The sequence below is a fragment of the Triturus cristatus genome, chromosome 1_1, assembly GCF_964204655.1.
Source record: "Triturus cristatus chromosome 1_1, aTriCri1.1, whole genome shotgun sequence".
In the NCBI taxonomy this organism is placed as follows: Eukaryota; Metazoa; Chordata; class Amphibia; order Caudata; family Salamandridae; genus Triturus; species Triturus cristatus.
The window spans coordinates 115,363,481-115,381,982 of record NC_140579.1 but is presented as its reverse complement, the minus strand read 5'-3'; the positions used below and the strand labels follow the sequence as shown (position 1 = coordinate 115,381,982).

The following is an 18,502-nucleotide window of genomic DNA, read 5'->3' as shown; positions in this document are numbered from 1 at the left end:
ATGGGAGTGGGGAGACAGAACATTGGGCCTTCACAGATGAGAGTGAGATGGGGTTACACTGGTCCCCCACAGCTGAGAGCAGAGAGAGGGCCCACTCAGCTCTCACAGCTGAGAATGCAGACGGCGCAATGGATGACAGCACGTGCGGCGTTGCCCACAGACCTGGACTTGACCCTACTGACTGCCAGGTAAGGCCTGGGTCAGTGGATTCGTCACTGGCCTGGTAGCAGTGAGGTGAGCATTATCCTGAGACACTGGGGGACACTCCCATCCCAATAAAAGTCTAATTAAAGTTTATGGATAAGCACTTGTTTCATCACAGCTTCTGCAGTATCTAAGCCAAATTCACCCAGGAATGTGAGGCCAGCTCTGGCTCAGTGACAGAGAGTGACAAGAGCTGACAACTACTCGATGACCAGTCCAGGAAACGTGAGAAACACCCACTTTACTGTCCACGGACAGGTATAAAGGCTGCGTTGTCCAGGGGATGGACACAACCTCACTCTAAGGTACCCAGACGCACTGTGTGACCTGAGACATCTCCAAGCAAAACTCAGCATGGCACCAGCATGGACGGGACCCCGCTGTGCCCTCAGGCTCCTGGCACTATTCCTGGCCCTGTACATCCAGACAGCAGGTAAGAGACCTGAGAGATGGAGGAGGTTAAGGGACGCAGAAATCAGCTGTCAGAAGAGTAAAGCCCTTAAGAATAGTGAATGAACTGAGAAGAACAGCCTCAGACTGACTGTCTTATGGTGAGAGCCCGATGGTGTCAGATATACTGACTGTGTAGCAGCGAGAGTGTTGTGAAGTCTGATATACTAGGGGCCTCATTTATGAGGCACTAGCTGTACTTTTGCGTCACAGTATGTCACTTTCAGGATGCACTGATGGCGCAATGTGTCACAGAATATTTTCAAGGCCACACAAAGCCACTTTACGTGGCTTTTCATGGCCTTGTAAATATCTGCCCCTTTCACGCAGAATACTGCGTGAAAGGGGCATTCCATGGGCGTTGCTGTGGGTGTACCCATGCAGCACCCATGGAATCTGAAGCATTCCCAGATTTATGAGGAATTGTAAACCTGAGAATGCATCAGATTCTCCCACCACCACTGGGGTGGCGTTAGGGAGGTGCAACATGGAGAAATATCCATCTTTCTCCTCGTTTTTCCTCTTTCTATGTGTGCTACATTCTGCCAGTGACAGTGTGACTGTGAGAGTTCCCTGGAGTTTGATATACAAGGTATTTGACAGAGATAGATATAGTGTGCAAAAGTGAGAGCTCTCTTGAGATGGGCATACAAGCTGTGTGACAGTGAGATACTGCAATGTCACACATACTCAGTGTGTGACAGTGAGAGCTCTCCAGAGTTTGGATATACTGACTGAGTGGCAGTGAGAGCCCTGCAGTGTTAGATATACTCAGTGTGCACCAGTGAGAGCTCTATAGAATCGGATATACTGACTGTGAGACTGTTAGAATATCGCAGTGTTAGATATACTCTGCGTGCAATGGTGAGAGCTCTCCAGAGTCTGATATACTGACTGTGAGACTGTTAGAATATCGCAGTGTTAGATATACTCTGCGTGCAATGGTGAGAGCTCTCCAGAGTCTGAGATACACACTGTGTGCCACTGAAAGCACTGCAGAGATAGATATACTCAGTGTGTGACAGTCAACGCTCTCTGGAGGTTAATATACAGTGTGACAGGGAGAGTGAACTAGTGATAGATATACTCAGTGTGTGACAGTCAAAGTTGTATGGGGCTTAGTATACAAACAGTGTGACAGGGAGAGTGATCTAGTGCTAGATATACTCGGTGTGTGACAGTCAAAGCCCTCTGGAGGTTAATATACAAACAGTGTGACAGGGAGAGTGATCCTGTGTTAGATATACTCAGTGTGTGACAGTCAAAGCTCTCTGGAGGGTAATATACAAACAGTGTGACAGGGAGAGTGATCCTGTGTTAGATATACTCAGTGTGTGACAGTCAAAGCTCTCTGGAGGTTGATATACAAACAGTGTGACAGGGAGAGTGATCCTGTGTTAGATATACTCAGTGTGTGACAGTCAAAGCCCTCTGGAGGTTAATATACAAACAGTGTGACAGGGAGAGTGATCCTGTGTTAGATATACTCAGTGTGTGACAGTCAAAGCCCTCTGGAGGTAAATATACACACATTGTGACATGGAGAGTGATCTAGTGCTAGATATACTCAGTGAGTGAAAGTCAAAGCTCTCTGGAGGTTGATATACAAACAGTGTGACAGGGAGAGTGATCCTGTGTTAGATATACTCAGTGTGTGACAGTCAAAGCCCTCTGGAGGTTAATATACACACATTGTGACATGGAGAGTGATCTAGTGCTAGATATACTCAGTGAGTGACAGTCAAAGCTCTCTGGAGGTTAATATACAAACAGTGTGACAGGGAGAGTGATCCTGTGTTGGATATAGTGCATGTACTCTAGTGTTAGGTATACTCAGTGTGTGACAGTGAGCGCACTCTGGAGTTTGATAGACAAACAGTGTGACAGTGAGAGTGATCCGGCGTTAGATATATTGACCGAGTAGCAGTGACAGTGCCCCAGTGCTGGGAGTGCAGTCAGTGAGAGGACTTCCTGTTGGTGCTGGGATTGTGGCTGTGGACAGGGTTTAGGGTTACAGGTTGGAGAGACTGGGAGACGGGGAAGCGTAGCATTGTGGGGAGGGCTTGGAATTTCATCTCAGTGAAAGTCCATAGTTTAGAGGTCTTTTGTGGGGTTAGTGTCATGCTCGAGGATAGGGTAGGGTAGTGAAAGTTAGCGCTAGGTTTGTGATTGTTAACGGATCACGGCTAGAGGAATGGTTGTGGTTGAAGTAAGAGTCAGGTTGGAGACAGTGGTGTGGTTGGGATCGGGAGCACAGTCTGACTGAGGGTTTAGGCAAACCTTGGGTTTGGTGGGGGTTAGAAGTGGTGTCCAGCTGAGATGTTCACTCACATGAACGGTGATTGGTTTTGGTCGGTAGTAGACATGGACCTATTGGTTTTGTGATAGTGAGTGTAAAACTCGTACATGCAGCCGAGAAAGAGTGGTCATGACTGGAATCGCAGGAACATTTGGATGAAGGGTTCGGGTAAATGTTGGGTTTACGGTTGGCTTTCAGTGGTCTTGTGCCTCTTGTTCGCAATGGAGCTAAGAGTACCATCGGCATTAGGTGTTAGGGTTTGGTGGCGGTCGTTATGGTTTCACTGCGGATGAAGACTGTAGGGTAGGGGTGAGAATTACAGGAGCTGGTCATGCATTTTTAGGGTGCAGTCTGGATTAATGGTTAGTGTTGGGTCCTGTTACACACATACAGTATGTATGTGAAACAGAGAGAATGTGAGACTCACCGTGAGAATTTTACTAATAAACTCTCTCTTCCTCTGTTACAGATTGCCAGCTTATTTTCTTTAACAGCAGTACAGGTACAGTAGCAGCCTACAGCCATGCCCTATGTCTCCCTATTGCTGTTTGTGTGTCTATGTATGAATATGTATGTGTGTGTACGTGTATATATGTACACATACATGCCCTAAGGGCATGTGTGTGCGCAACATAAAACTTTGAGAAATGCACAAAAGTGAATTTTTCAAAGGTTTTGCAAATTAGCAGGAAGTTCAACTTCATGGTAATTTGCGCCCCCTATTAGCGAAATCGCAAATTTTATTACTTTAATGCATTGCATTTAAGGAATCTCAATTTGTGATTCCTTAAATTCAATCGCAATTTAGGTAATCGCAATTTAGAGATTACTTAAAATGCGATTTTTAAAATTTGGGATGATGCATCCCAAAGGCAAATATACCTGTCGCAAAGGGGCAGATTCTGAGAATCTGGCCGTTTGCGACCGGTTTTTCTGTTGATGCATGTGCCTGATAGTGAGGAATTATAATTATAACTTACTTTACAAAAAAAAAAATTAGAAATTCAATGAGAAAAGCAAAGGTTAAAGGGACGTTTTAGTTAGGTGTAAATGCCGGTATAAACATACCATTTTAAACTAAAAACCGACTGAAATTCACCAGTTCTAGTTATCTCAAGTAAATACTCATGCTGTAAAGTAACGATAACTAGTGCTCCTGCCAAGCACAGTGTTGTCATCAATAATGATATTTCAGATTTTGCAGCGATGCTATCAATGATGTCATAGAACATCTCATGAGTAAATTAGCAGTGCATGGACAGGGCACGAGTTATAGTTACTTTCCTGCATGAGTTCCCATGTCCTAAAATGGCAGCTGCAACTGATCTGTTCATGTTGCGGCCTACCAATCAGAGCGCAAGCTCCTGCCGGACTCATAGGAGCCTCTCGCTCACTGGTCGCTGGCAAAACAAACCCCTCAACCAATCAGATGGCTCCATTTTTCAATTTGCGAGACCACTGGACTCTCACGAGATTCTAGCGAACCCAACCATCCAAATATACAAATTATTTTGACCGTAATTTCTCAAAAATGAATAAACAAATTCACACAAAATTACAAAAAGCTTGCTTTCTGCACCAATGTCTAGCTTCCTATTAAATTTAGTGTAATTCAGTTCAGACATTTTTGCGCTCTCGCATTCCAAAAAGTCTCTGGAAAATGCATGGGGATTTGGGATTTTGGGATCCCTCCTTTTTATAGGCCACCGCTTAATGGATCACCCTGAAACTGCCCATGAAGATACTAAGTAAAAAAACAAGCACTTTTTTTGTTAAAGTTTTTTAAAGATTTGGCAAACGGCGCCACAGCTATTAGCAATTAATTAAAAGCATTTCCTATATTAACACAATCCTAACTATAACTACCCAGTGTATATATGAGGTATATATGCCGCTCTGCCAAGTGTAACACACTATTTATTGCCATTGTTGAGTGTCATAATTCACAAGAGATAAAGCCTTGATTGGGTCCAGATGCCCCTCCTCTTCCTGGCCTCTCTCCACTCTGCTCACACATGGTTTACACTTCATGTTTACTTGTACATTAAAAAAAATGATTAAGGATGCAGATGGCTAAAGGTATGCAGTAAGTGAAAATCACATTGAGAGGTCTTGTGACTGTTAGAAGAGGGATTTCCTTGTGTGGTAATTGTTACATACAACATATGTAACAATTACCACAAAGGCATTAAACAGTGTTTTCTCATGTTGTTTTTGCTCTACTAGAAGGTGAACTTTGTTCTGTGGTAAAACATGTGTGCATTTATTAGCACAGTTTCTCTAAATAATGTGTTATTGGGACACATTTATTTTCACTGACATGACATAGATGTATATATGACATGTTCGATTGCTTTATTGAACAAAGGAAAATTGTGTCAAATCTTGGAAATATTTTCCATATTTCATGGATATGCCATAATTCTTGTGAAATATTAATCATAATTTCTTGTCATTACTAATTAATCTCTAAGCAGAAGAATCCATAAAAATTAAACCAGCCTCAAACCACTCCCCTAAACGTCACTATTCACCTTTTTTAATCAACATTCTCTTATGAAAAGGAATCAAACCCTGAACAGTCTAACTGCAATCAGGGCCCATTGTTAGCTGCATCTCTCAGGGACCAGTTTCAACAATCTTTGGTTTTGAGATGGAATGTGCTTCTAACAAACTAAAGCATGGCCTTATATTAGCTAACTTTTTTAATACATATCTACAAATTGTATAATACTGTATTTAATTTACTCTTTAAATAAAGAGTTGTCTGTTTAAAAAAATAAATTCGGGATAAGTGCACTGAGTCAAGATGTAATAATAAAAGTACTTAATAGGTAAGGTGTAAGCTGGTTCTACCTTGCCAGCTCAGAGGTCAGCATTGTGCTGTATGATAGCTCCAGAACACCCAAGGACAATAAAAGAGTGTATTACATGGCACCATTATGGATTTGTGTAAATATAACTCTTGCATCACCGGTCACGTGCTCTTGAGGGCCTGCTGTCTTTTTTGTGTCACTTTGTGGTGCCACAGAGTGTCGTCTGATTTCATATTCTCAGGCATGGGCTGTTGATCCAGCAATGGCCATCGTCTGACCCCAGAAATCTTTCAATCAAGGACAGGCGATTGGTCTTTTCTTTATTCAGCCCCTAAATGGTGAAACTGGAGCCCCACCATCTGTCTTTTTCAATCACATTCTTCGTTCATTGCAGCTTTAACAACTGGGCTCTTCTCATTGGCTGGTTTGTTTCTGCTGAACTGTGGTATTGGGTCATTTCTGACAAGCACCAAGATACCTCATATGGAGTCAATATATCATTTTTAAATATACATTAATTCATATTAGAGCCAAGACCTATTGGATTTGCCAATGCTTGTTCTTTAACAGTCCTGCTTGCCCAATTAATATTAATACTATCCCTGTGTGCCCATGAGCAGCATTAATTTTAATACAATCCACGTGTGTCCATGAGCAGCATTAATATTAATACTATCCATGTGTGTCCATCAGCAGCAGCATCATTAAAATTAATACTATCCGTGTGTGTCTATCAGCAGCAGTAATATTAATACTATCCATGTGTGTCCATCAGCAGCAGCATCATTAATATTAATACTATCCATGTGTGTCTATCAGCAGCAGTAATATTAATACTATCCGTGTGTGTCTATCAGCAGCAGTAATATTAATACTATCCATGTGTGTCCATCAGCAGCAGCATCATTAATATTAATACTATCCATGTGTGTCTATCAGCAGCAGTAATATTAATACTATCCGTGTGTGTCTATCAGCAGCAGTAATATTAATACTACCCATGTGTGTCCATCAGCAGCAGTAATAATAATACTATCCGTGTGTGTCTATCAGCAGCAGTAATATTAATACTATCCATGTGTGTCCATCAGCAGCAGCATCATTAATATTAATACTATCCATGTGTGTCTATAAGCAGCGTTAATTTTATGACTACCTAATTATCCCTAACAGGACATTTAATATAATTACTACTTACATACCTCTAAAGTCACCATTAAAATTATTACTGCCCACATGTCTCTAAAATCAGCATTAATATTAATACTATCCTTCTGTGTCAATGAGCAGCATTAATATTAATACTATCCATGTGTGTTCATGAGCAGCATTAATATTATTGCTACCTAAGTGTCCCTGAGGGCCACATTAATGTCATTATTATCCGCTTATGAGTACCACATGTCTCCAGATAGTTTTACCATCCAAGTGAGTCCATGAGCAGCATTAATAATATTACTACAAATAAGTATTTAAGTGCAGCATTGACTGACTCCTTTTTTACCCTCGTTCTCCTCAGACTCACCGACCACCCGGACGGCATCCAGCACCTTCACCACCCAGAGAAGGCATACAGACAAACTGAGGGACTGGCAAATCGCCCTCATCGTGCTGGCTGTCCTGACCCTGTTAACGGTGCTGAGCATGTGCATCTGGGTGAGTAAAAGTGGCTGGGAGGGGCTAATGATTCCCACTGCCCTGTGTTGTATTACTTACTGCCCTTCGGGTGAGTACCACTGAAGGTGTGAGTTAGTTAATTATCCATCTCTCCCCTTAGTGTCAGCATTGTTAGGTATTCTAACTGTATGGCAGTGACAGAACTGATAGCTCAGATACAGTGACTGTCACAGTGAGACCTCTGCAGTATTAGACACACTGTCACAGTGAGACTGCTGCAGATTTTGACACACTGTGTTACAGTGGGAGCTCTGTGGGGTTGGATATATTGACTGACAGTGAGAGAACTGCAAGGGTAGATATAATGACTGACCATGAGAGTGCCTCAGAGTTAGATATACTGACTGGCAGCGAGAACGCTGCAAGGGTAGATTTACTGACTAACAGTGAGAGAGCTGTGAGTTAGACATATTGACTGACAGTGAGAGCGCTGCAAGTTTAGATTTATTGATGGACAGTGAGAGCACTGCGTGGTTAGACATACTGACTGGCAGTGAGAACGCTGCATGGGGGAGATTTACTGACTGACAGTGAGAGAGCTGTGAGTTAGCTATATTGACTGACAGTAAGAACGCTGCCGGGTTAGACAGATTGACTGACAGTGAGAGCGCTGCAAGGTTAGCTTTTATTGAATGACAATGAGAGCACTGCGTGGTTAGATATACTGACTGACAGCGAGACCGCTGCATGGGGGAGATTTACTGACTGACAGCGAGAGAGCTGTGAGTTAGATATATTGACTGACAGTAAGAGCGCTGCTGGGTTAGACATATTGACTGACAGTGAGAGCGCTGCAAGGTTAGCTTTTATTGACTGACAGTGAGAGCACTGCGTGGTTAGATATACTGACTGGCAGCGAGAACGCTGCATGGGGGAGATTTACTGACTGACAGTGAGAGAGCTGTGAGTTAGATATATTGACTGCCAGTAAGAGCGCTGCCGGGTTAGACATATTGACTGACAGTGAGAGCGCTGCAAGGTTAGCTTTTATTGACTGACAGTGAGAGAGCTGCAAGGTTAGATATACTGACTGACAGTGAGAGCGCTGCAAGGTTAGCTTTTATTGAATGACAATGAGAGCACTGCGTGGTTAGATATACTGACTGACAGCGAGACCGCTGCATGGGGGAGATTTACTGACTGACAGCGAGAGAGTTGTGAGTTAGATATATTGACTGACAGTAAGAGCGCTGCTGGGTTAGATATATTGACTGACAGTGAGAGCGCTGCAAGGTTAGCTTTTATTGACTGACAGTGAGAGCACTGCGTGGTTAGATATACTGACTGGCAGCGAGAACGCTGCATGGGGGAGATTTACTGACTGACAGTGAGAGAGCTGTGAGTTAGATATATTGACTGCCAGTAAGAGCGCTGCCGGGTTAGACATATTGACTGACAGTGAGAGCGCTGCAAGGTTAGCTTTTATTGACTGACAGTGAGAGAGCTGCAAGGTTAGATATACTGACTGACAGTGAGAGCGCTGCAAGGTTAGCTTTTATTGAATGACAATGAGAGCACTGCGTGGTTAGATATACTGACTGACAGCGAGACCGCTGCATGGGGGAGATTTACTGACTGACAGCGAGAGAGCTGTGAGTTAGATATATTGACTGACAGTAAGAGCGCTGCTGGGTTAGACATATTGACTGACAGTGAGAGCGCTGCAAGGTTAGCTTTTATTGACTGACAGTGAGAGCACTGCGTGGTTAGATATACTGACTGGCAGCGAGAACGCTGCATGGGGGAGATTTACTGACTGACAGTGAGAGAGCTGTGAGGTTAGATATATTGACTGACAGTAAGAGCGCTGCTGGGTTAGACATATTGACTGACAGTGAGAGCGCTGCAAGGTTAGCTTTTATTGAATGACAGTGAGAGCACTGCTTGGTTAGATATGCTGACTGACAGTGAGAACGCTGCATGGGGGAGATTTACTGACTGACAGTGAGAGAGCTGTGAGTTAGATATATTGACTGACAGTAAGAGCGCTGCCGGGTTAGACATATTGACTGACAGTGAGAGCGCTGCAAGGTTAGCTTTTATTGACTGACAGTGAGAGCACTGCTTGTTTAGATATACTGACTGACAGTGAGAGCGCTGCGAGGGTTTATATATATATTTACTGACAATGAGAGTGCTGCGAGGTTAAATATATATTGACTGACAGTCAGAGTGCTGCGAGGTTAGATATATATTTACTGACAATGAGAGCGCTGCGAGGTTAGATATATTGACTGACACTCAGCGTACTGCGGAATTAGTTAGTTTTGCGCCAACTTGTCATATAGTTCTAACCTGCCTGGGTAGGGTGAGGTTGAGATGAGTCCATTACTGGAGGGGTGGGGGTGGGAAGAGCCATTGGGCTCATATCACCAGAGCTCAGGATCTTCACATCAGGTTTAGCCTGTCTAACTGCACTGTCCTGCCCTCCCCCACCAGGAGTTAGAGCAACTGTGCAACCACAGGAGTGGGTTTCACAGCTCTGGGCTGACTTTAGATATGAGACCAGCCCCCTTTGCCAGCCCGGGCCTGGAAGGCAAGGCTCTTTGCTACAACCACAAAGAAGTACAGTAGATGTACTCATGTTTCGTGACTCTGATCAGCGGCAAGGAGCGGTCTCAAATAGGTTATGTAGCACGATGTGCCTTTTTGGTGTAAGTGTGATAATAAAGGACATTGTCCCCTCCTTGACCAGGAAGCCAGCACCCCTGGTAGTTTAGCACTCATCTGACCTGCATCTCAAACTCAGGTAGTAATCACCTAAGTGTATCTTCTGTTGTTGTGTTGGTGTAAAAACAAAATCTCGGCGCGATCGCTGTGATGAAGTCTGGGATCCTTGGCCCTGCAGTATGCCCCAGGCTCATTAGGGCTACAGAGTAGGGCATGGTCATGTTGACCTAACAGAGAGATGGTCTGAGTCATTGCTGTCAACCCACCAACTCACGCCGGTTTCTAGATATGCCTGCAGCCCCTATGAATAAAGGTGTTGCATCGGGGAACTACAAGGCATTCTTTATTTTCTGATCTGGACACCTCTTTTGTCCAGTAGCTTTTAACTAAGAGCTCTCTCCTGACCCAAGTCCAACAGGTGGTCGAGTACGCCCTGGTGGTACTGCCCTACCAGGGTGGGGAGAGGTCGCCGATGATGGACTTCTCTATGCTCCTGGTCAGTAATTCTGTATCAACTTTGTAGGACTTTGACTTGTTCTCCCAGTTAGGATCAGAGTCACATACATTAGTACAGCTACCGCACTTTGTGGTTGTGGCGTTTCTCAGGAGGGTGTGGGGCACTCTTACCTCCGCCTCTCCCCATCTATGATAAGAGAGACTCTTTGTTAACCCTTTTACATCATTTTTTTCCAGAGCATCTTCAGCAAGTGTCGGTCTCAGAGATGTCAGGAAGTTGGTCCCAGATGCTGAGCCCTTGAAGATGTGGAGAACAGGAGAACCTCATGGACAACTAATGCCTTGCCATTGCCACCCTGTCTGTGCCACTCCTGAAGAGTGCCACGGCATTAGGTGTGGGCCAAATTACATTATTTATTTCACAAGTAAAACTACATGTTTGTGGTGCGTCTGACTCATTGAGTTGACCCCTCCATTTCCCCACTAACTAGGTTCACTGATCCACGATATCGGATCTTTTTTTAACCCTGGGCGTCGTGCTGCGCTTCGCCCACGGAGTGCACGTAGCGCTGCCTGATTTGCCATTAACGAAGTAGGCGAAGCAGGCAGCACTACGCACACACCGTAGTGAAGCAGAGCTGCCCGCCACCCGCCTCCCGCCCGCCCTAATTTTAAAATAATTAAAAGAAAGTTAAAAGTAAATATAAACCTCTTACCTTCAGCGTGGCGTCCCGGGGCTCCCTCTTCTTGCTGACGGTAACTTCTTCATGCAAATGCGCATGCGCGGACGCCCTCGCATGCGCATTTCTCGCGAGAAATGCGCATGCGCTGGCGTCCGCGTATGCGCATTTGCGTGAGGAAGTTACCATCAGCAAGAAGAGAGAGCCACGGGACGCCGCGCTGAAGGTAAGAGGTTTATATTTACTTTAAACCTTCTTTTAATTATTTTAAAATTAGGGTGGGCGGGAGGCGGGCAGCGCGTAGTGGGGTACGCGGGGCGCGCGAGTGTGCGTAGATTTTGCCACACTATGCGCTGCTCCACGTAGCCCCACTACGCCCACTACGCCGAGGCTTGCTTTTTTTGTCTTACATGTACCTAGGAGGACGAACCTACTTATATCCTCCACTCCCCTCTCTTTATTTTGAGAACAGGAGAACCTCATGGACAGCTCATCCCTTGCCACCCTGTCTGTGCCACTCCTGAAGAGTACACGAGGGATGGCCTTGAACCAAACCCCGGAACTAAGTGTGATATTTGTTAAATGTATTTACCATGTAGTTGCCACAAAACATACCGTGAGCATTGGTAGTGGATATGAGTCACATCCAGTCTCACAGGCCCCGCAGCGCATTTTGTTCTAGAACTGGTTATCCAGCAGTTAATGATACAAAATAAGTGAGAAAATAAGCAAAAAAAATAACAGCACCCCTCTACCAGACCTGGCTACCCAGCACCTACCCTAGCCAAACCAAGACAGAATATCTGCTGTTCACCAAGAACAAGCAATAACTACAGGAAACTTGGATGAGTGACATGAACCTGGATGGCTTTGAAACCTCAACTCTCATTCAATGCCAAGTCTCTCGGATTCATCCTGGACACTATTTACACTGTCAAGGAACACGATAGATAAGACAACCTGGTAGCTTCACTCACAGTATATTGGCTGATACTGAATCTGTGTTGACTGGAGGTGTTCATGTTATGATTGATAAATTATTGGTGTCAATAAAGAATCATTAATTTACCCCATGTGCAGTTGTTTTGTCTGTGGCAGATGGGTGGGTCTGTGGTGGGCTCCAATGATCTGTGAACATCACAATTTTATAAGACTACTTTCAGCAATGAATACTCTTGGTTTCCTACATGGCTGACCTACAGGGGACTTTAGTGACCTACAGGGGACTTTAGTGAGTTCCAGGGGACTTTAGTGAGCTCCAGGGGACTTTAGTGACCTACAAGTGACTTTAGTGAGCTGCAGGGGACTTTGGTGACCTACAGGGGACTTTAGGGAGCTCCAGGGGATGATTTTAGTGACCTACAGGGGACTTTAGTGACCTACAGGGGACTTTAGTGAGCTCCAGGGGACTTTAGTGACCTACATGGGACTTTAGTGATAGGACTTCACCTAGGAATGCCCACCAGCCTAGCCTCTGGGGACAGGAGTAAGGCTCTCATTCTTGTGGAGGCTTGGGCTGAGGGCTATAGGCCTGGTTTAGAGGTTGGAGTACGGTATTTACTCCGTCAGGGCGACTGAATCAAATACTCCATCACCATGATGAAGTACACATACTCTGTATTTGCAATTGTCCGCCGGCCGTGCATTGACTCATTAAATTAGAAATCAATGAAACCAGAGCTACAGTTCTCTGGGAGGCTGGGAAGGACAGAGTTATTCACAATTCGGGGTAAATGAAGCACATTGAAAAATTGTAACCTCAAATACAGTAACACCCCCTTGTGATAAGGGTGATAAGTGATGCTTACTAAGTTTTGGGGTGACGATGCCCTTAGTTGAATATCTATTGAAGGTTAACCTAATATGAAGATGAATGAACAAATTAGTACATATCTATTGCACCCACAACATACAACTACAGGCCTGTGAAAGTGAGTCATTAGCGAGATTAAGGAAATTATCATCTTTATCAACATCGAAAAGTGAAAAGGGGGGAGGAAGAGCTACGCCAGGCTCGAGATGGCAGGCTGAATTTGTAGCTCTGTCCTACCCCGCCATCTGCAGCCGACCCAGATGCCATCACAGTAACACTGCAGTGCGGGAATAGAGGGTATATGTGCCACAGTTCCCGCAGAGGACGTTTCGGAGCTGCCGTCAAACCTAGAGGAGCTTCAGCAGAGCAGAAACACTAGGTCAATAATGAAGTAAGCGGGGTTGGGCGGCAGAGCAGCATTGGCTTTTTTACAACCGCCTCTCGTCACGGCCCTCAATGGTTGTGCTACCATTCCTCCCCCCACCCCACCCAAGTGGCTACACTGGAGAGTCTCAAGCAAGAATACTGGAACTGTGGCTGCAACCACAGCACATGCGTGGGTCTCTACAGGTAGAGGGCCTTGCCCAAACAAGCACAGTGTCTCACCGCCACCACAGGTGCTTGCCTACCTGATAGGAGGAAGAACAACGGAAAACATCCAGATTCTAGAAGGCTCCACTTTACACTACTCCCTTACATTGAATTGATCCCAGGCATACTAAAGTTCTCCCCCACCTCCCCTCTCAGAGAGACTAAATCTAGGACACAAAGCTCACTAAAGGGGTTCTAAGTAGGGTGGCCACCCAGCATGGAGGCAAATTCTGGACAGGACTGAAAACAATTAAGGACAAAGGGTCAACATTTAGGACAAAAGATCAATTGTAGGAACACATCCACGGAGAGGCCACACCCACTACTTTATCTGTGCATTTATTTACTGTGTTCTACTCAGCTCTATTTATTCACTATGGTCTTTATATTACTGCCTCTGGGTATGGAACATTCAGGTGGAACATTATGTGGCGATTACGATGTCGGTCGAAAACTTTCCGCCTAACACCGTCTCGGAATCGGGACCGACCGAATCGCGGTTGGCGGTTCCACCCGACCGATTACGATGCTTCCGAGCACTGTTTGTTCAAATTCCCATTGTTTCCCATGGGCGCCTGTGTTCCACCTGACAACCGGCTGTAACACAGTCTACTTTGGGGAAAGGGGGGTGTGCGGAAAACCCTGCACGCTGTCGCAGGCACCACATGGTGCCTGCAAAAAAGTGCATGGTGCTACAGCTGGGTCCCTTAGGTACCCCCTCGGCCACCAACTGTAGACCTCAGGATAAAGGGGCCCTGCCAGGGGCCCCCAAAGTCCCTTTCTGACAGCTTTTTCATGTCAGACAGGCCAACTCGGAAAGTCTGTTGGAAATCGACATCGTAATCCCAAGGTCGGAAACACTGTCCATAGGGGTGTACAATATGGTTCCAACGAACACGGATACTCCAAGGGCTGGTTTTCTGACGCGAACATTGTAATCGGTCGGTCGGAAAGTAAAACAGCCGAGTCAGTCGGTAGGGTTCGGACACGGTCTAGGAGAATCCGACTGTCGGTTGGAGCCTGTCCAATCAACATTGTAATCAGCCCCTATGTCTTTGTTCAGTAGTAAATTAATACTCTTGATCATAGTTCAAAGGGCATCACTCCTACCCAAATCTATCCAACAACAACATCTTGATAAAGTTTCTAAACATTTTAGGACCTATTGCAAACAGCTTGGGAAACACTAGGGTAAGTGACACACTGCTAGTTTACACAGATTGAACAAAACATTTGGCTCACCTCAACCTCCGGCGAAAGTTAAACCTAAAAACAGATAATGAGGCAGAGCATGTGGTGTAGGTGACAGTCTCACTCCTAGTGTCAGGATGTGAGGTGCCCTAAGCTTGTCTGTAGTCTCACAGCACTAGAGTGTGCCGCCAGGACTCTACATTTATCTCAGAACTGGGAGCCTGGACTACCAATCAAAGAGAATTAAGGAGCAGGATGAAATCGCTGGAAGATCCACAACAACTGATTCATAGGGTTGTTGCTAAGAACAGGGCAAATAAAGAAGAGAAGAACAATTTTTTAAAATCAGACAAGATGGGCCCACCGTGAGTATCAGAAAGTATTGTGTACCTGGGGGTTTGTATCAACAGAGGGGAGAGAAACAGAAGAGGCACTGTCAAGTTGTTGAACAAGCAGCACCCACCACCCCAGCAAACTCTGCAGGTACAATGGTCCACTGGTCATGCTTGGAAGGCTCAGAAAGGGCCAGACCCCTTGGAAGGTTGTGCTGGGCAATTGCCCAGTCTGTCCATGTCTTAAAATTATTCTGCATTTGTGCCATGGCCAAGCCAGTGATTGGGCTCATCCCTAAGTACCAATGTACATACAGAATCCCCATCCGTAAGCGCCAAACTACATGCAGAATCCTCATCCCTAAGTGACAAAGTGCATGCAGAATCCTCATCCCTAAGTACCAAAGTACATGCAGAATCCTCATTCCTAAGTGCCAAAGTACATGCTGAATCTTCAAAATATTTGGGATGTAAATTGCACAAGCAAAATGTAAGGACATGATAAAGTGCTTGTAGTGTAACAAATGTGTCTTAACATATGATAGTGTTTTCTCCTTTATATACAATTAGACTAAGATTGAACTAGGAAGCAGTTACCTTTTGATACCTAGCATTCCCCCACTGATTTTCTGGATGGAAATCTAGGCAGAGCGACACGGTCCCTCCTAGCCCAGTTTGCTTTTTGGACTTCTCTTTAGCTTTCAGTAATGGACTACGTGGTACTAGTGAAGATGGTGGTGCAAACCCGGTTATTGTAATATTTTGCAAACCTTCCCCTGATCATCTCTCTTTCCTTCTTCAGACATGTCCCATGTTTGAATTGGGAGCCTTGGCATCATTGGGTAGATCTTTCCACTCTGAAGCTGCCCCTGACTAAGGACGCCATTTTTTAGCTGCACAGCTCCCATGGGTGTCTCGCTGGCTGTCTGGCCGTCCCCGGCATGAGACGGGATTTTGCACATAAAGACTTTAAGGAGGGTTTACTGCACCACTCATTGTTTCCTACAGACCATTCCACCCAGCGCCACCCGGGGTTATCCCACCCGGCTTTCTCTTTCCTTAATAGAATCCGTAAACTCACTAACAAAAAGAAACCTTACACTCCTGCAATAACTGTGCTAGGCCTCCTCACTCACACAGGTTGGCTTCGCTCATGGCAACCCCATCAGTGGCATGATACAGGCCTCTCAAAATTAGTCCATTTATTTGTTGACAGCAAGCTACTAGATTTCCAAACCCTTATGGCAGACTAAAATCTTCACCCGTGTAAATTCCTTACTTACGAACACCTTAAATAATCCTTTGATACCATATTTCATGTCCACCACCTATCACCTAGCCTCCCACCTGTGGAGGGCCCTAAGTAGTAAACTTACATGTGTGAGAAAACTCAGGAGAAGTGAAGGTGGACATTTACATGTGTAGGTCTGTGAATAGTATTGTGTAGTACTTTAGTTGTACGATTGTGGTACTACTAAACTTCTACAAATTGCAGTTTGTGAATAGACCTCTAGGTTTCTGCACTCAGACCCCTCACTCTCCCATTTAATTTTGAACATATCACATAGGATCAGTGTTAGACCCGACATCTATGGCATAGTACCCCCTAGACCTTTTGCCATATCCTACTATTTCTTTTGCTGAACTCATTTTTGTTTGGGCTTACGACTCTGTGCACTTTACTCCTGCTAACCGGGGTAAAATGCTTGTGTTCTCTCTCTTAAACATGGTAAAGGTGTGCATCAAGGGGGTGGCGTCTTAGGCACAGAGGCACCCTTGGTTCAGTCTCTTCTAATAGCAATTCCTACTCTGTCTCTATTTTTGTACATTCCATATTGCATTTCCTAAATAGCGGTTTCTTGGGATATCGCTATTTAGCAAATGTAAAATGGAAGTCTCGTACATATGGCCATAGATTTGTGCACGATCACAAATATAAAATATGTGGGACATGGAGAGGGAAGCATGGTCCGGATGGGATAACTGCAGGGAGAATGTCAAACGTGGACCAACCTGCAACTGACAGCCAGAGTCATAATCTCGGGTTTTAGTCTTAAACTGGCACTGATCATCTGCGTCTCTCTTTTTGTATCTGCTCAGGGGCTCACTCCCCGTCAGTTGTATTTTTGTTTATAAAACAATAAAACGCTTATAAACAGATGCTGTGCTACGCAAACAAATGATGGACGGAATGCTGAATAAATCACACATTCCCCCCAGTCAAGAGATCTGGGTTAAATCCATCTTTCTTTTGCTCACCATGCCACCGCAGTTTAGACCCAGCCATATGCAAATCAGTCTTGACCCTGTGCCTCATGGGAACAGGCCAGACCGAACTACCAAGCCAGGTCCTCCCTGGACTGGAATCAAGCATCCTGGGACCGGTTTCTGGGTATTACCATTCATCAGCCAGGCTAACTTGAATCCAGTTGCACAGTGGGCAAGAGACCCACGTCTGGGCATACCCATCCCACTTAGGGTGAAAAGTGCTACGCAAACAAATGATGGACGGAATGCTGAATAAATCATACATTCACCCCCAGTCAAGAGATCTGGGTTAAATCCATTGTTCTTTTGCTTAAAATGCCACCCCGGTTTAGACCCAGCCATATGCAAATCAGTCTTGACCATGTGACAGATGTGGGTCCCATGCTCTCCATGCCACTGGAATCAAGCTATACTGCTGATGAGGGCTGAAAGCCCAAAACCGGTCCTGGGATGCTTGTTTCCAGTCCAGGGAGGACCTGGCCTAGCAGTTCGGGCTGGACTGTTCCCATTGGGTGCAGGGTCAAGACTGATTTGCATATGGCTGGGTCCCAACTGGAATGGCATGGTGAGCAAAAAAACTATGGATTTAGGCCCAGATCTCTGTACTGGGTTGAATGTATGACATTTTTCTGCATTCTGTCCATCAACTGTTGTTTTTGCATTTGTCACCCCGATTGGGACGGGTATGCTCAGACGTGAGTCCCGTGCTCTCCATGCCACTGGAATCAAGCTATCCTGGCTGAAGAGGGGTGAAAACCCGAAACCGGCCTAGGATGCTTGTTTCCAGTGCAGGGAGGACCTGGCTTGGCAGTTCGGGCTGGACTGTTCCCATGAGGCACAGGGTCAAGACTGATTTGCATATGGCTGGGTCAAAACTGGAATGGCATGGTGAACAAAAAAACGATAGATTTAGGCCCAGATCTCTGTACTGGGGTGAATGTATGACATTGTTCTGCATTCTGTCCATCAACTGTTGTTTTTGCACCACCTATCACCAACAAAACACAAGGTGTATCAGATGCTCTGCACCATATAGACTGCTGGAACCTTAATGA

At 45.1% G+C, this 18,502-nt stretch overlaps 1 protein-coding gene across 1 annotated transcript; it reads left to right on the top strand.

The window, feature by feature from the left end:
• The first annotated feature begins 514 nt into the window (after positions 1 to 514).
• Positions 515 to 11,232, top strand: LOC146869707 (uncharacterized). The gene is made up of 4 exons (XM_085654495.1): positions 515 to 637; positions 3,423 to 3,455; positions 7,289 to 7,425; positions 10,810 to 11,232. Exons 1-4 carry the CDS (start codon positions 559 to 561, stop codon positions 10,864 to 10,866), a joined length of 306 nt encoding a protein of 101 aa, XP_085510621.1. The 5' UTR covers positions 515 to 558; the 3' UTR covers positions 10,867 to 11,232.
• Positions 11,233 to 18,502: the final 7,270 nt, after the last annotated feature.

Coding starts and splice junctions, on each gene's coding strand:
- LOC146869707 (XM_085654495.1), top strand. CDS start 559: ATGGCACCAGCATGGACGGGACCCCGCTGTGCCCTCAGGCTCCTGGCA. Junction 638..3,422: donor CCTGTACATCCAGACAGCAG/GTAAGAGACCTG, acceptor CCTCTGTTACAG/ATTGCCAGCTTATTTTCTTT. Junction 3,456..7,288: donor TTTCTTTAACAGCAGTACAG/GTACAGTAGCAG, acceptor CGTTCTCCTCAG/ACTCACCGACCACCCGGACG.